General features: G+C 40.8%; 1 protein-coding gene across 1 annotated transcript in view; it reads left to right on the plus strand.

Annotated features, from left to right (window-relative positions):
* Positions 1 to 15,775, plus strand: part of LOC139479242 (protein FAM110B-like) — a 58,124-nt gene extending 42,349 nt beyond the window's left edge. The window contains exon 4 of the mRNA XM_071262100.1: positions 10,595 to 15,775. Within this exon, the coding sequence (XP_071118201.1) occupies positions 10,595 to 11,462 (868 nt within the window). The 3' untranslated portion in view covers positions 11,463 to 15,775. The remainder of the gene's footprint in view (positions 1 to 10,594) is intronic.
* Positions 15,776 to 19,648: the final 3,873 nt, after the last annotated feature.

Below are 19,648 nucleotides of genomic sequence, written 5' to 3' on the forward strand. Positions count from 1 at the left end.
GGGCTTTCCTCCCACATAAAGCTGACACGCCGTGATATAACTGGAATACTGTTAAAAGTGGCATTAAACCCAACTCACTCACTCACCATTCAACTACTCTGTGCACCATTGATTTAGTAAACGTGTAGCCTTGTTGCTGATGGGGGAAAAGACAAATGTACATGAACATGATGAACTGGTAGCTGTTTATGTAGTACTGCTGATGTTCCCCCAATTTTCAATTCCCGACAGAGTACTGTGATGGCAGTGGTAGAATTTCATTGCATCTAAATAGAGCTCACACATGTATTATTAAATAAACTCTCAGTGTTTTTGTTGCAGTGATATTTCCCAGGGCTATTTTAGGTAGCGCCAGTAGTGACTATTCCTTTAATCTCCTTCAGAGCTATAAGACCCGATATTGATTTGTGGCAGCCATCACGACTGATTATCCAACTTTGATGAAGATATGGAGACATTTTTCTTGTGAATAATTCAATTGTCTTAGCTTCACATTCTCACCACTTCATGTTGATGGGAGGTTCTCAAACCCTCTTTAAGTTTCACAATCAAATGCTGTGCATGTTCAAGCAGACAAACTTTTCATATTACCATGGTTACCTGATATTTCTGAACTGCTACATAGTAGTTCTTGTGTAATCACCAATGTAGGCCTTGCCTGTATGTCAGTCAGGACTTTTTGTACACCGTCAGTCAGGACTTTTTATACACTGAAAGTCGGGCTCGAGTTAGTGGAATCACTGCTGGAGTTCCTGTGTCCAACCGCGGTGGTGGAATATTTTCAGTTGTCATTATCTTTGGTCATTTCCTTACATGCTACTTTCCAAACAGAAGGATTTGGTAAACAAATGATCTCTTAGCATTTACATGTTGTCTCAAAATGAATGTTGTATAATGGAAGGAGTAGAGCTCGCTCCTTGCCCATTTTGAAAATATATGTCTATATACCACATGTACACCACAGCCAGGTAAGATGTGTCTATATACCACATGTACACAACAGTCAGGTAATATGTGTCTATATACCACATGTACACCACAGTCAGGTAATATAGTCTATATACCACATGTACACCACAGTCAGGTAATATATGTCTATATACCACATGTACACAACAGTCAGGTAATATGTGTCTTATTCCACATGTACACCACATTCAGGTAATATATGTCTATATAGCACATGTACACCACAGTCAGGTAAAAAATGTCTATATACCACACGTACACCACAGACAGGTAATATATGTCTATATACCACATATACACCACAGTCAGGTAATATAGTCTATATACCACATATACACTACAGTCAGGTAATATATGTCTATATACCACATGTACACAACAGTCAGGTAATATATGTCTATATACCACATGTACACAACAGTCAGGTAATATATGTCTATATACCACATGTACACCACAGTCAGGTAATATATGTCTATATACCACATGTACACAACAGTCAGGTAATATATGTCTATATACCACATATACACAACAGTCAGGTAATATGTGTCTTATTCCACATGTACACCACCGTCAGGTAATATATGTCTATATACCACATGTACACAACAGTCGGGTAATATATGTCTATATACCACACGTACACCACAGACAGGTAATATATGTCTATATACCACATGTACACCACAGTCAGGTAATATATGTCTATATACCACATGTACACCACAGTCAGGTAATATATGTCTATATACCACATGTACACCACCATCAGGTAATATATGTCTATATACCACATGTACACCACAGACAGGTAATATATGTCTATATACCACATGTACACCACAGTCAGGTAATATATGTCTATATACCACATGTACACCACCGTCAGGTAATATATGTCTATATACCACATGTACACCACAGCCAGGTAATATATGTCTATATACCACGTGTACACCACAGTCAGGTAATATAGTCTATATACCACATATACACCACAGTCAGGTAATATAGTCTATATACCACATATACACTACAGTCAGGTAATATATGTCTATATACCACATGTACCGTATATCGCTGTGTATAAGGCGAGTTTTTCGTACCTAAAATGAGGGGGCTAAGAAGGGGGGTCGTCTTATACACGGAGTCGAAGATCTCACATTTTTTTCCACTGGCGATGTCAACCGGCGTCCAATAGCCAGCCCAGCATTTGACAATAAAACTTCGCATTTCGTCCTAAATAACTGTTCAAATAACTATTTCCATACATAAACATGATTTGTATCTCTTTTCCTTGAATAAAGTTTAATAATTTCTGCAAATAAAGTTGAAATGACCCTCTCCTCGATGCAGATTGTCAAACCAGCTGACACGGTAAAACAATCAACATCCGTGAGTAGAGAGCCGGAAGTACCGGTAATCATTTGCATATTGCACATGTGACCTAACATGTGATAACCGGTGAAGCTGAAATCAATTCCCGCTGTTTTTACAGTTGTATTAACAAGTGTTGGAGACGGTGTGTACAAGTGATTGTGGATTAAAACGCTGAATGTGAAGCAAACATAAGCCTAGTTAGTTACAACATAGTTAATTGGCGATTAAATTACTCACCATTGTCTCTTATATGTTATTACTTCATAAATGAATTTTATTTTACGGGCACCAATTTGGTGTCGTACCGTGTAAACACAAAATGGCGACGTGTGCCGGAGTTACACACGCGACCTATCATTGTAGAAAAAAAACAACGCAAGATAAACATATTTTTATTGCATATATAAGGTTTGTGTGCGCACTTGTGATGTGTGCGAAATACGCATCAGTCGGAAAGCGCACATTCAATCTCCAAAGTAACTAACTAACTAATTTGTGATGTCCGTGCGCGAAATACGCTACAGTCGGCAAGAGCGCGTTAAATCTTCTACCAGTATATCAGTCAGACTTGTGATGTGTTTCATTCCAGGTCGCCTTATACACGGAGTATAGGATTTTGGGTTGATTTTTAAGTCGTGTACAGGGGGGTCGTCTTATACGTGGGGTCGCCTTATACACAGCGATATACGGTACATAACAGTCAGGTAATATATGTCTATATACCACATGTACACCACAGTCAGGTGATATATGTCTATATACCACATGTACACCACAGTCAGGTGATATATGTACCTATTTACCATGTGAACACCATACTCTGTTCAAGTGGCATCACACCAACTTCAATCACTTAATAACTCACAAAATATTGCAATAACAGGAGAACTTTAATTTTTTTATTTCAAAATTTCCATGCTTTTTCCTGAATTGTATAATCTCATGGAATATATTAAATGACCTGACATTATTGAGATATAGCTGATCACATGACTTCATGATTGATTTCTTGGTTGGAAATTGAAAGCAATCAGTCACTGTTGAAATCGATTACTTGGATCGACACCAGTGCAGAGTGTAAGATAACCCTGGTACATTAATGTGTGCTTGAATATTCACGGCTACACAGTTATATAACTTCTTACAATGACTACCCAAATAGCCTCACTAACTGCAGCACACAAGGGGCACAGTCATAAGGCAGTGCAGAGTTGCCTCCCTTAGACGTGCAAGGAACCTATGATCTTTGGTTCAAATCCAAGGTTTGCCCTGATTATGTTTCTAGGTTTGTCGGAACTATACCTGTTCTTGTGGGTTTTACCAAAGTGGTAAACAATTAAGACTTGGTCTTCAGAGACTGGTCAAGCTGTCATTAGCTCTTTTCTTAAAGTATAATTGCCATATGTGTAATATGTGCAACAGTAAAATGAAAATGCAACATAAATAAAAAGTTTTTGAAGAAAAAGACTCAGTCTTTGACCCCACATCCAACTGACACGCCATTGTATAACAAATACTGTTCAAAGCAGGGTTAGTCCCAACTCACTCACACTCACAACACTCAGTAGCATGTAGGGCTTGGACGGGTAACTCGGGTTACCCGGATCGGGTGGGTACTGAGTAGGACCTGGGTACCCACAAGACTACCCAGCCCTATGGTTAGTCACGTGATATATTGTTTAATGACAAAAAGAATCTAGAACTCTATGGTTACACTACAAGTCTTTCTTGAGCACCCATTCCTTCTGACTTTTCATATCTTTGAATAAAGATATAACTTGAGTCAACTTCAGTGTATGCAGACTCGTACCAGCCCTAGTAGCATGAATTCTATGATGTCACGTGTCTCATCTACACTCTCACAACTGTGCAGCTAGTTCCTTCATGTAATTGCCACACCTCATTCACCAGAATTACATGTAAAAGTTGTTGAAATGCCGGTATGTACGGGCTGGGACTAATCTGTGCGAGCGTGGCTGGAGCCAGCCGATGTGAGGTGATGAGAGGATGTGACTAGGTGTAACACCACCAGGGCTCAGTACACCGGGACAGCGCTACTATTGATCTCGACACTGTGCTATAATGCACCTCATGAACGGTATCAACAAGTTTTTTATCTCGCCCGGTAGTCTCTGAGGATCCTGGATGTGACATGCCAGTGAATCGTTAACGAAATCAGTCGGCCTTCCTGGCACTTTCCCGTGTACATGAAGCGGACATTATGGATGTGACAGGTGGACTGTGGCACGCTGAGAAATGTGGAGTCTCAAGATCATATTTAGAAACATTTAAGGACATCCTGGTGTGTTAGTCGAGGATATGGATGTGTAGATTTGCCACCTAATAGGTTCTGAGTATTAAGTACTGAGATAGGTCGCAGTTGATGCAAATGTCCTCAGCCTTCTTTGAACAATGATTTTGAAGTTGTGAACTAGGGTCCCATACTCTGGTTCCTTGCAGCGAGATCATCGGGGGGGGGGGGGGGGGGGGCTGTTTGTAGGCTGGGACCAGTCCAATTGTACTACCCAGGTACCCAACCCACTATTACCCGACCCTACCCAGGTACCTACTGTAGGTCTCAAGCATTGGGAACAAAATGTCTGATTGAGGTTTGTGTTACAGCAGCCCTGGTCAAAACTGTTTCGATACATGTATCAAATGATCAGATCATGCGGACAATGAAGCTGTCTGAAGCTTTATCTTTACCCCAACATATATGAGTCAAAAGGAATGTGTGCATCTTTAGAATGAAATAAGGCTGTCAAGGAGGTTGTGTCTGAGGCTGTAAAGGAGGTTGTGTCTGAGGCTGTCAGGGAGATCATGTCTGAGGCTGTCAGGGAGGTTGTGTCTGAGGCTGTCAGGGAGATCATGTCTGAGGCTGTCAGGGAGGTTGTGTCTGAGGCTGTCAGGGAAATTGTGTCTTAGGCTGTCAGGGAGGTTGTGTCAGAGGCTGTCAGGGAAATTGTGTCTGAAGCTGTCTGGGAGGTTGTGTCAGAGGCTGTCAGGGAGATCATGTCTGAGGCTGTCAGGGAGGTTGTGTCTGAGGCTGTCAGGGAAATTGTGTCTTAGGCTGTCAGGGAGGTTGTGTCTGAGGCTGTCAGGGAAATTGTGTCTTAGGCTGTCAGGGAGGTTGTGTCTGAGGCTGTCAGGGAGATCATGTCTGAGGCTGTCAGGGAAATTGTGTCTGAGGCTGTCAGGGAGGTTGTGTCTGAGGCTGTCAGGGAAATTGTGTCTTAGGCTGTCAGGGAGGTTGTGTCTGAGGCTGTCAGGGAAATTGTGTCTTAGGCTGTCAGGGAGGTTGTGTCTGAGGCTGTCAGGGAGATCATGTCTGAGGCTGTCAGGGAAATTGTGTCTGAGGCTGTCAGGGAGGTTGTGTCTGAGGCTGTCAGGGAAATTGTGTCTTAGGCTGTCAGGGAGGTTGTGTCTGAGGCTGTCAGGGAGATCATGTCTGAGGCTGTCAGGGAGGTTGTGTCAGAGGCTGTCAGGGAAATTGTGTCTGAAGCTGTCAGGGAGGTTGTGTCAGAGGCTGTCAGGGAGATCATGTCTGAGGCTGTCAGGGAGGTTGTGTCAGAGGCTGTCAGGGAGATCATGTCTGAGGCTGTCAGGGAGGTTGTGTCTGAGGCTGTCAGGGAAATTGTGTCTTAGGCTGTCAGGGAGGTTGTGTCAGAGGCTGTCAGGGAAATTGTGACTGAAGCTGTCAGGGAGGTTGTGTCAGAGGCTGTCATGGAGGTCATGTCTGAGGCTGTCAAGGAGAATGTGTCTTAGGCTGTCGGGGAGGTGGTGTCTGAAGCTGTCAGGGAGGTCATGTGTGAGGTTGTCAGGGAGGTCATGTCTGAGGCTGTCAGGGAAATTGTGTCTTAGGCTGTCAGGGAGGTCGTGTCTGAAGCTGTCAAGGAGGTCATGTGTGAGGTTGTCAGGGAGGTTGTGTCTGAGGCTGTCAGGGAAATTGTGTCTTAGGCTGTCAGGGAGGTTGTGTCTTAGGCTGTCAGGGAAATTGTGTCTTAGGCTGTCTGGGAGGTTGTGTCTGAGGTTGTCAGGGAGATCATGTCTGAGGCTGTCAGGGAGGTGGTGTCTGAGGCTGTCAGGGAGGTCATGTGTGAGGCTGTCAAGGAGGTCATGTCTGAGGCTGTCAGGGAGATTGTGTCTGAGGCTGTCAGGGAGGTTGTGTCTGAGGTAGTCAGGCAGGTCATGTCTGAGCTTGTCAGGGAGGTTGTGTCTGAGGCTGTCAGGGAGGTCATGTCTGAGGTAGTCAGGGAGGTCATGTCTGAGGCTGTCAGGGAGATTGTGTCTGAGGCCATCAGGGAGATTGTGTCTGAGCTTGTCAGGGAGGTTGATACATCGAGGTGGTGCCAGTGTTGAAGTGACAACAAGTCCTTGGAACTCTCATCAAGTTTTCACTGATTGGTCTTTGGGAAATAAAGCTTGTTTCAGATGTAGAGCTTTGATTTATCCCCTTAAGTCGCTGTGACATGAGTAGCTGGCTGGATGCCACTTTGTAAAACATTGCAGCTTTTCCAGGACTTACAGGAATCTGGCTTGTTGGCGTGACCTCTATCGGATCGTGACCTCCATCAGATCATGTCCTTGTTTAATAATGACTGTACATGCCATGCACATACTAAACTCAAATCAATCAAGGGTCATAGCCACAGAGTGCATTCAAATCAAAATAATTGATAGAAGAGAAATTGCTCTATGTTTCATTGATAATGTCTCAATTATGCATGAGATTCTCCATTAATTGTGATTGATTGATAGGACAACAATGTTGAAGTGCAGTGTGACTTTATTTAAGCTTTCCTCACACGCAGTTGATGCACTGGTTGGTTTATTGTAAAACAGCAAGATGTAGGAAATGTGCCCTTTCACCAGGAGTATCAACTCCCAGACTTGACATACTTGTCTTGTAGAGTTATCAACTGTCATACTTGACATACTTGTCTTGTAGAGTTATCAACTGTCATACTTGACATACTTGTCTTGTAGAGTTATCAACTGCCAGTCTTGACTTACTTGTCTTGTAGAGTTATCAACTGCCAGACTTGACATAATTGTCTTGTAGAATTATCAACTGTCAGATTTGACATACTTGTCCCGTACAGTTATCAACTGCCACACTTGACATACTTGTCTTGTGGAGTTATCAACTGTCATACTTGACATACTTGTCTTGTAGAGTTATCAACTGTCATACTTGACATACTTGTCTTGTAGAGTTATCAACTGTCATACTTGACATTCTTGTCTTGTAGAGTTACCAACTGCCAGACTTGACATACTTGTCTTGTAGAGTTATCAACTGCCAGACTTGACTCTTGTAGAGTTATCAACTGCCAGACTTGGAATACTTGTCTTGTAGAGTTATCAACTGTCATACTTGACATACTTGTCTTGTGGAGTTATCAACTGCCAGTCTTGACATACTTGTCTTGTAGAGTTATCAACTGCCAGACTTGACATACTTGTCTTGTAGAGTTATCAACTGCCAGTCTTGACATACTTGTCTTGTAGAGTTATCAAATGCCGGTCTTGACATACTTGTCTTGTAGAGTTTTCAAATGCCGGTCTTGACATACTTGTCTTGAAGAATGAAACAAAGTTTGAATATTTTACCTCAGAAACTTAAATTGGCAATCCAAATTACCACAAACACTACCAGGCAATGGGAAGACCAGATCGCCAGTACTTTATGCATGTAGCACAACCAAACGATGTCCACTTGTGTGGGTTGTAATACACGACTCAAACTGTGGTTAAGTTATGTAGTTAAGATATTTTAAAAATTCAAATTAATTAATTATGCTTTTATGCGAAACTGTGGACACGGTCAACAATGTCTCTATATGCCTCTATAGTAACGTGGGAATTTGTCACTGTCAATCTATTGAAGATATCAAGTGGCGACACTGAGAATCAGAGACCAAAATCTAATTTCCAAGAAACCAGGTTATTTATGAAATGAGAAGGGAAGTAATTTCCCATTTTCATCATGTCCAGTATTGCTGCCAGTAATTCTCAATGGGCGCTGTGCCACATCACGGCTATATATACTGATAACATCATAGCACTGTGTGACGTCATCAGTTATATCATGCTGAACTTAAGAAATAGAGGGAAATGCATGAAAGCACATAATTCATGCGAAGAAACATATTGAATAATTAAAAAATTGACATAGATATGTTATAATTATTTTTCTTAAAGTTAAACATTTTATCCATATGTGGTTAAGATATTTTAAAAGTTCAAATTTTTTAATTATGCTTTTATGCGAAACTGTGGACATGGTCAACAATGTCTCTATATGCCTCTATAGTAACATGGGAATTTGTCACTGTGCTTAACAAGTTGACAATGCATGCTGACTCCATTTTTTTATTTGGACAGCAAGATTTCAAATTTTAGGAATACCTATCTTAGTAAAAGATAAATACTCTTAGTGCAGACCATCCTTACATGACATGGTTGGTCACTATGGCGGCTGTTATTGACTGACTCCACCAGCAGTGACCTGACTGTGTCATCATACCCTGGTGGTTTTGGATCGATGCTCACGCTATTGACCGCTTGTTCGTCTGTGCATGTTACAATTACATTTTGAATACAGCTGTAATAAAGCTGTGCATTGTGTAAACCCCTCCATGCACGGTCTCCTCTCTGGAGCTTTAATCAAGTTCTATTAATCAGAGAGTTTTGTCAGCATAAAGCCCTAAATAGCGTTACAGGTACGAGCTTGCAGTCGTCCATCATTGATTGAGCATTTGCTATTTGTGTCATTCCGAGCATAGATCTATCAGTTCCTGTTAACACTGTGAAGAGATTTCTATCCCATCTTTCAAATAGGTTTTCCCTGTAGAAAACCAATACTCCCTGCCTGGAATCTCACCAACGTAATATCTCTCGATCCCGACAGCGAATGGGGGTTCATATACTGCTGATCTTGGCTTGTGTTTATTTGCACTGCTACATCAGAGTGTCTGTGTTGAAGATCAGGCACATGATAAAGAGCCCTGCTCTAAGGACGCTCTTTGTAATACATGTTCAGAAAGAACCCTCTGTTTTGAGGGGAAACAAAACTTTAATGCTGTATTGATTTCTAAAGAGTGAGTGTGTCAGTGATATGATCAAGTCTTAGGTAACATTGATCTTTTCAACTGTGGTGTGATTATTCTTTTATTTTGAACTGTAAAAAGTATGTCATACTTTCAGCTGATGTATTTAATTGAAAATTATAATCATTAGGAAAATTGTCCTATGAAGCTGTCAAAATGTAGTATTCCTCCAGCATGACATACTGTATTTTGAAAGTTAAATTTTAGCATAAAATGTTATGAAATCATAAGATGAAACTGACATTTATTTTTCCGGACACAATATTTGAATGAACACCCGATGCCATTTAGAAAGTGGTCAAATGTAACAAATTTTATGTTTGGGATAACACTTTCTCAGTGAAGAACAGATTCTTGAGGTTGACTCCCATGTGGGATTCAAACCCACATTGCCAGAGTGAGGCACCTAATCACCAGCACACAAAGTCAGTGATCTAACCCACTCAGCCACCAAAGCTTCCACAAAATGAAAGTCCGACAACTGGTAGTTTAGTTCACATACTTTGTGTACTCCTGGCAGTGTGGGTTCGAATCCCACACGGAACTCAACCCCAAAAAGTAGAAGAATCTGTACTTTACTCAGAAAGTGTTATCCTAAATATAATATTTGTTACTATATTTGAAATTCAAATTTAGTAGAAAAAGGGCTGTTCATATTTCATGTATAACTGAAATATATGCTAGTAATTGAATATTTGCTGCTGTAAGTTTATCCATAGAAAGCGTATGATATTTCATGTTTGGGTCTCCAGCCTAGGGACATACTTCTTCTGTAACTCGGTCATTGAATGGAAATTGGTTTCGGCTGAATGAGCTCTACAGTCAGTGTGGACCTGACTTGGCAAACAGAACAAATATTGACAAGTAGAACAGACGTGGGAATTGGATTTTGGACATGAGTATCAGAAATGATGTGAGGATTTATGAAGTGTCTGTCAATTACTGATTGCCAGTTACCTGGGTTTTGTTCTTGAAGTTGCAGTTAGGACAGTACAATATTGATGACAGACGAAATAAAAACTTCATAATGATGGGTATCTGGTTCTACTTGTCCAGCAGTAATTGGACTGCTTGTCTAATTGACTTTTATTGACATTTTATTGATTCACTCTTTAACTGATACATTTCAGATCCACAAGTCAGGTGACGACTACCCAGCCTCCCCGGTCCAAGTCAGAGTACAATCTGCACCATCTGATAGATTGTAACAGTAACGATGGCAAGGACAACGTGGATGGTGATGGCAACCCTGACATCCCCGGTGAAGATACTTCACAACAGCAGCAGGAACGTAATCGGCTAGCGAGCAGACGCACACCACACAAGCCCATTGAAGCAGTGCCAGCAAAAATCAATATGTCTGAGAGAACCTCAGAAATCTCCAACACCTCCCCCCGCCCAAGGGTACCATGTGTTGATATCAATGTGAGTAAATCGGGTAATTCTGGTGTGTCGAGATCACGAGATACTCGCACCAGTCTCTCATGTCAGAACCTGGGTGAGATGGCAGGGGACAAAGTGCTTCAGTTGGTGACGGCTCAGGCGACACTCACGGCAGGTGAGGCTGATGTGGGTGCTGAGGTCAATGTGGAGAGCACCTGCACACCTGTGCATCGCTCACACTCCGATTTAAACTGTCGGCATGTGCGGGATAGCTCTGTAGCCTCAGATAAGAGTTCACGGTATTCAAGAGCAAGTGCTGATTTAGAAAAATTCTTCAATCAAATGGGACTCGAGAGAAATGTGTTAGACCCCATGTTGCGGCTGCAGGAAGTTCAGGGAAAGAAAGAATTTGAAATGTTTGAAAGTGTGAGTTCGCTAGATTCTCCTGATACAAGGAGCATTTGTAGTGGGGTGTCACGCAGTGAGAAAGCCCATTCGGACACTGATGCAACAGACAAGACACTCAATACATCAGTAGTTGAACGAAATGCACGAATTATTAAGTGGTTGTGCAGTGTGAAGAAGGCCAAGACAAATGTCCCTGGACATACTTGACCTTGTTGTGTTGCTAGGTGTGTTGCTAGGTCCTGTGTTCAGTCAACTCCAGCACTTAGAGCAACAGACAAATCTTAGAATCGCTGAATTGGAGGATGTGTGACATCACAAGATTCAATTGGATGGGATTGCAGTCCCTGTATTGGAGGACCGGAGACATCACAAGATTCAATTGGATGGAATTGCAGTCCCTGTATTGGAGGACCGGGGACATCACAAGATTCAATTGGATGGGATTGCAGTCCCTGTATTGGAGGACCGGGGACATCACAAGATTCAATTGGATGGGATTGCAGTCCTGTATTGGAGGACCGGAGACATCACAAGATTCAATTGGATGGGATTGCAGTCCTGTATTGAAGGACCGGGGACATCACAAGATTCCATTGACCAGGACTGCAGTCCTGTATTGAAGGACCCAGGACACTGGTCCTTCCGTGGTGGAAGCAGGACGAGAAGGATTATGCATATCTGTAGTCACCACAAGTGCTTTCAGTGTAGATGTGTTCATGTATTCATACTGTGCTCTGTTACCAGGAACAGCAGTCAATGAGACTGATGAAAGAGGTTGTTTCCAGTTTTGTCAGGGTTAGAAAATGGAAGGGTCATGGGGTTTTTAATACCAATTTTAATTTCAATCCTGTATATTAATGGGTCCTGTGGTCTTATGATTCTTGGCCCCATTCTTAAAATGATCTACTGGTAAACTCTACAGCAGTTGTAGGTTTATGTAAAGAGTGGGAGTTACAAATTGATGCTACACCTATGATACTCGTAGAACTAAAAGCATTTATGTATCTATCCACTGGGCCATTCCAGAAGACTATCTGACCACCAGGACTGTTCTATGAAGCGTGTTATGAGTCGTAGCACACAAGCTACAAGTTCGATACAAGAAGATTCTTTATTTTTGCACAAGTCCAGAAAGTTAGTTGTGGGAGAACGCATTTGATGTCTTGTAAGTCTATTTGTCTACTGGAAACAACCTTGTTTGAGGTGGCAGAGATGTTTGTCTTTGTGAGGTATGAGTAGCAGCCTGAGGTATTTGTTTTTGCAATCGCAGATTGTGTGAGTGCATATTAGGTTCAGTGTTATGCAGTACTGACTACTGTTGAAGATAGGTTTGTCAGTATTTGACATGAAGCCTGGGTTTTTGAAAGATTATGTGTCTGCTGTATTTGAAACTGCTTCTGTGAATCTGTATATATGAATTGTCCATACACCTGGGAAATTGAACAAACCTCCATATGTAATATGTCTGGCTCTGTCTGCATAGACGATATTAGTCAGGAGAAAGGTGAACATGTGGCCATCTGGTTATAATTGACAGTTAAAAGTCTGAAAATACCTAAATATATTTCATGTTCATAAATGACAATAATCAAAGTTCTTCACATTTTAATGAATAGCCAGAGGTGAGCCAGATATGGACTTTCAAAATTAGGGGGCAGCAAAGTTGTGGAATGACTTGAAACAAGTGCATTCGATAATAAGCAAGTAATCCCAAAAGGACAGAGATTTTTGTAATTTATTATTTTTAATACTGAAAGCATCAAATCAGAAAGGTAGTAATACCTTACATTGTATTTACAAAGTATTGTTGATATATTGATCGTCTTATGACAGTGGTTTGTTTACATTCACTGAATGTGCAATAATATATACAATAAATAATGTGTTCTGAGAGTCCTGGAGAGACAATGTCGCAGTTTCCTAAAATAGGAGTATTTTAGTGTATTATTATTTGAAAGTGTGAGAAAATAATTGCCAGTTTTGAACAAATACACAACAGTACAAAAGTGCAATTCTTGGGCTATTCTGAAGTCTATATTTCTTATATTGTGCCGAGGTTAGTGAAAAAATGAACTGATATTTTTAATAAATTTCTATGAACCATATAATTCATCTAATGCATACTTAATATAGCTATATTTTACCTGTACAGAGATTTAATTGGGAAAGCTATTCAAATTGTGCTGCATTACCTCAAAACTGCATATAATCCAATTACTGTTTTTTAATGTCATTTGAGATTCAATCGAGTTGTGAAACCAGCCACTACAGATGTTCATGAATATATTTATCATAAGCAGATGCTACAGAGCAATTATTTTAGTGTTCATGTTAGTGTTGTTTTATACGTATAAAAAGCTGCGGTGTCTGCAAGAGTGGGAAGATGCTTAACACATCATGGCTTGATGTGCCTTGCCAGAGAGAGCTTCACATAGTTTTTGTTTCAGTAATTGTACAGATTGTAAGTATCTGAAGGGACATGAGGCAGGAAAGGGTCCTTGTATCAGAGTAAACAGGTTGGCTCTGTGGCAGAGATGAAAATTGAAGCTAGTAGAAATAAAATTATAATTATACTAGCTCGTAGGGCCTGTGAGCTTTTTGACACATGCTGTCAATTTCTTGGCAGTGGAAACTGCATCACATAGCCAGGGCAGTGAATTATTCTAAATGAGCCTTGAATGTATTTGATGGATCATGAAAGAACATAATGCAGGGCAACCAGAAAATGATCCCACTTGCTCTGTGGGCTTGAATTTGTTTGGAGTCAATTTCCATCTCTGCCCTATGGTTGGAGTAGTTTAAAAGTAACTGGACTCTGTATATATCCTTCAGAAGTGAACTCGCAATTTGGTTAGATTCTTTCACAATAAACCAATGGTGTTAACGCTATTACACATAGCAGGATGATGTGATATGGTATAAACCGTTTAAATCTCACTTGCTGACAAATGTGTTGTAGATTATTAACATATCTATTTTCTAGTCTCATATTAACTACACGTTGACAATGACTGAGAAAGAAGAAATTTTCTATTAATATTATCTTCTAGGTGATACGGTCGTCATATCGGCTATTGCAATCAGAGGTGGTCGTTGTGATTTGATACCTCTGAATGACCAATTAGAATCAAGTATTTCCCAAATTCTTGGTAGAATAAATTTGGATGTTGTAAATTAGTTGAATCAGTTGGGTGCACACCTCATGGTTTTGAAAGTTAGACTGTTTGATCAGTTGCCAAATACATTCCTTCAGCCAATAGACTGACCTGTAGATCAACGACGTGCATCACAACCATCAGGATGAGTTCATTTTACAAGTGTTTGACTGTGTTCATTTTTTATTTAAGACCAAAGACATATACTTTTTCTTCCACCATTCATCCAAACAATGTGCTTTTAGAAGAAACAATATTGCTTTTGCAAATCTTTTATGTATTCTTAATGGCCAAAATTAGAAGACGGGAATATACATTTACTTCATGTGCATCACAGTTTTTATAGCATTTTAGAGGCTACTGGGATGAAGATTACATTCAAAAAGTCTATGCAAAATTATTGATATACAAAGAAACAAGGTTGTGCACAGACTGCTGAATTGTTCATTTGTCATGATTCCATTCGAAGTCTTCATGTTCTTACAAATGCTTAGAGTACATATTGATCAATGGATTACTATTGAAGTCAGCTTTTTGTGCCTGCTGATCCAAGGGGGATAACTCTGTAATGAGGCCTGTTTAAAGTCCTTGATGTTATCAAAGACTGGAAGTTGAAAATATATATTTATATAACAGTGTATAAACTTATTGGTTTGAAATTATATTTATTAAAACTAACATAAGAACTCATATTTTGCTGAAAGTGCTTCTACTAATACATGTCTGTGAATACGGATGACCACAGAATAACTCATGTATATCGTGTTAGTTACATGCACTGGGAGCACCTGATCTACGTTGAGATAACTATCCCTACCTTACAGTGTTAAAAGTAAACTAGTATCTTGACAACTGATTTTTTGGGCTTTGGTGTCTATGTTGTTAATTGCTTGAGATGCAATATTTGGAGGGGGGGACTATTAAAGTCAGTTAAATAGGACTAAAAAAACAAACTTCCAGGTAAGTAGACATCTGAGCTGTGGCACACGGCCTGGAGCAAAGAGAGTGTTATTCCTTTGGCAAATAATGAAAAGTGTCAAAAGCTACTTAAAATTCGCTATTATAATTTTTGATCTGTAAAGGCAAATGTGTGTCCTCACTTTAACATGTTAAATATACAAATATGTCATTTCCTGAAAGATAATGTGGTACTTCATTTCATGGAAATTGTGAGAAATGGTTTCAACTAATGCAGCTGTATTCCCTAAACTAAATCTGTGTTAAGACCTTTGTCTTTTTCGGTATATATCCTTCTTTACACAATAGGTCTTTTGCATGTATGCTGTTGGCACCCATTATTGTTCTGTTTTATGGTTTCCGTTATAAGCCAGAGACGCTGAACAGTTGGCTACACAACACAATAAATTCATCAGCAAATCAAGAAATGTGTCTGTCATTACTGCATGAATATTTAGCTTGTTTGTTTGTACACCACACTATGTCACTTCACAATATTCAAGCTATGTTGACAGCCTGTAGATAATCAAGTCTGGGTAAAACAAACCAGTTATTGATATTATGAGCACCGTTCCACAATGTGGTGGTACACAAGCCTGACCACCCAGCCAGTGTAATGGACTCTTGGTCTTAAAAGAAACCATAGAGTGCTTGGAACCTATACTTACCCAGCTGAAAAGAAGACAAGACGAGCACAACAAAAACAGGGTTGCTTCCTGCTTTTCAGAAAACTAGGCTCATTGGCAAATAGACATCTACATCAGAACAATACAAGATGCAGTGAAAACTTGTATACATGAATTCAAAACTCTATGAATTAATTTATATGATTTAACTTCATGACCTGGCAGAATCCTTTCTGGCACTTAAGTCCTGTATGGGCATTCTACATTTCTCAAAGTCTCTAAGAGTGCCACTTAAGATGTCATTTGTCTATTGTTTTACGTCACACTCAGCAATAGTCCAGCTATATGACGGCGGCCTGTAAATAATCAAGTCTATGTTGTCCGGACCAGACAATCTAGTGATTGATATTGCAAACAATGATCCATGCCATTGTCATTCAACCAAGTCACGGAGCCTGTCCACCCAGTCTATTTGGTAAGTTCTTATGATCCTAAGAGATTGCTCGGACCAATTCTAACCTGGAATCCCCACCAGGTAACAAGGTTTCACAATACATACCTTTATTCAAGCTTCATGAGTGTAAATGACTCTTTCCCAACCAGCTGCTACAGATACACGAATGTAACACTGAAGTGTCCATATAGTGTACTTACATTCCACAGGGGGCACGGGTGGCCCAGTCGTCTAAGGCACCGCAATTGGCTCTGCAGAGTTGCGTCCCTTGAGCACACCAGAAACCTATGGTTGTTGGTTCGAATCACGGTTCGCCCCTATTATGTTTCTAGGTTCGTCAGCACCATACCCGTGCTCGTGGGTTTCACCAAAGTGGTAAACGTCTGAGACCTGCATCACTTTGGTCTTTCCTCCCACATTAAGCTGACATGCCGTGATATGACTGGAATACTGTTAAAAGCGGCGTTAAACCCAACTCACTCACTCACTCACTCACTTACATTCCACAACAAATAGGATCGGTGGGGAAGCCTGATGGCTCAAGTAGCATTTGCTTGTTGCTTGAGTACCCACATGGCTGCCTTGTGTGATGTCCGTTCCAAATAAACCAAACTCATTCAATAAATAAATAATTTTAGTTCAATAAATATAGATAAATAGAAGACTATCCAAGACATAACAACATTATCCATGAAGGAATTATTGCTAGAGCAGTCAGTAAGTCAACACTTGGTATTCTCACACTTTTTTCAGTGTTACCTCCAGACATGATCATTGATCTTGCACCCATCAAACTGAACAAGTATCTTATCAGCAGGTTTCAAGGTGCTGCATGGCCCAGTCCAGTCATGCTGACTGATCACAGCCGTAGATGGCAATTTCTAATGCTGCGTACACTTGTCATTTATGTTTGCTGTTCCCGGGGAACCAATCTCCCACACGGGAGACATTGTTGGAAGTAGCAGTTGATCATGAGCTGATTTTGTCACTGACTCACAGTGAAGTCATCTGTATACAAGTCGAGAAGATTCTGGCCTGTGTTATGGGCACAGGTGGCCTAGTCATCATAGGCACTGCTAAGTGCTGAGCAGTGTTGTGTCCCTTAGGTATGGCAGGATCCTATGTTTGACAGTGGTGAGCATATATCACCTGTATCACCTTGGGCTTTCCAACCACATTAAGGTGAAATGCCATATCACTGGAATACAGTTCAGAGAAGCTTTAAACCCAACTCACTCTCACACTGAAGCATGAGTAATAATAATTTTATTAAAACTACATGTGCATAGAATGTTGTTATGCGACTTTTAGCATTATTCCATCTCAGCAGGGGATACCAAGAATGGACAACATACGTAGCACCCATGTAGGGGATCGAACCTGGGTTTGATTTGGTTTGTTGTTTAACGCCACACTCAGCAATATTCCAGCTATATGACGGCAGTCTGTAAATAATGGAGTCTGGACCAGAGATCGAACCTGGGTCTTTGGTATGTTGAGTTAAACACCAGATTATACCACTGCCCATTTTAAATACAAACTATATGCAGTTTACAAGAAATATTTATTGATAACACAATAACATCAATGAATTACACAACTACAAACCATGACAAACATACATATACTGAACCACAAAAGAAACATCACCCCATGTAACATTGCATGAAAAGTTGTCATTGAATTATCTGGGTAATTTTTGTCAATGTTTCAAAAATTTAATATTACCTTGTCCGGAAAAATGAAATTTGATGATAAAAAAAACAAAGCAGATGACAATAAAACCGATCACCCAAACGCTTCACGGCAACGGCCATGGTAACCCGATGCACGTGAGTTCTTTGCAAATTGAAATGCACATGCTTTTCCTCATTTCTTACCCTATAAAAATCCACCAAGATCGGATAACATACATTCGTTATTGAATTGGTACCACATGCCAAGATTGACAAGAAATCAACGACAACAAGCCCTTGGACGATTGCAAGCTGGACAAACCACCCGGCAAGTAGCCAATGCATTTCAAGTCCACGTAAGGACCATATACAACCTCCAGCAACGGTACCAGACCACCAACACTACAGATGACCAACCACGTAGTGGAAGACCCAGGATCACCACCCAACGGCAGGATCGTTAGATTGTGCGACAGCATCTTCAAGATCGCTTTGTTACTGCTGCAGAAACTGCTCGATAGACCATTGGGACACACCAGTGACACATTAGTGAGGACACCGTGCATCAACGATTGACGAGCAGACACCTCCACTGTCACAGGTCACACCGAGGACCCATTGTGACACCACGTCATCGCCGGGACTGTCTTCAGTGGGCCACACAGCACCAGCATTGGCGCCACCAGCAGTGGAGAAGAGTCCTCTTTTCAGACGAGAGCCGTTACTGTATCTCAATAGCAGATGGCAGAGAGAGTCTGCCGCTGCTGTGGGGAACGTTATTCGGATACTTGTGTTGCTGAGAGACTCATGGGGTGGTGTGAGCATCATGGTATGGGGTGGAATTGGTCTTGCACAGAGGGTCGGCCCTGTGGTCTTCCAGAACATCGGTCCAGAGAGAGGCAATGGTGTCACAGCAGCTCGGTACATTGATCAAGTCTTGAGACCACACGCCATACCTCATTTGGCACATCGCCGCAACCACAAGTTTCAGCATGATAACGCTCATACCCACACTGCAAGAGCAACAAGAGACTTCCTCTAGCAGAATGGCATCAGAATGCCCTTCGTCCCGATTTAAATCCCTTAAGCACCTGTGGGATGAGATTCAAAGACGGCTGAATGACGTCCGACCAAGGCCGAAAACTGCAGCTGAACTGCGGCAGCCGTTCCTCAGAGTGTGGGCTCAAGTGCCTATGGCCTTCACAAACCGCCTCATTCATTCCATGTATCGACGTTGCACGCCAGTCATCAATGCACATGAGACTAGTGTTGTGTTTCACTTTAAGAACATTTGACACTTTAATTTCAACCTTCATGATCAGTTTTGCCAAGTTTCATCTTTTTAATATGTCTTAAAGTATGTTTACAGTGTATGGACAAATAAGTTTTCTCATATATCTATCCATGGTGATGTTTCTTTTGCGGTTCAGTATAGATCTAACAGTTTATATAAGTTAAACAACATATATAATAACTTTCAATAAATATAATAAATAATGAATTATGTATTTAATTGTGACAGTAT

The sequence above is a fragment of the Haliotis cracherodii genome, unplaced genomic scaffold, assembly GCF_022045235.1.
Source record: "Haliotis cracherodii isolate W230 unplaced genomic scaffold, xgHalCrac1.p SCAF_4, whole genome shotgun sequence".
Lineage (NCBI taxonomy): Eukaryota > Metazoa > Mollusca > Gastropoda > Lepetellida > Haliotidae > Haliotis > Haliotis cracherodii.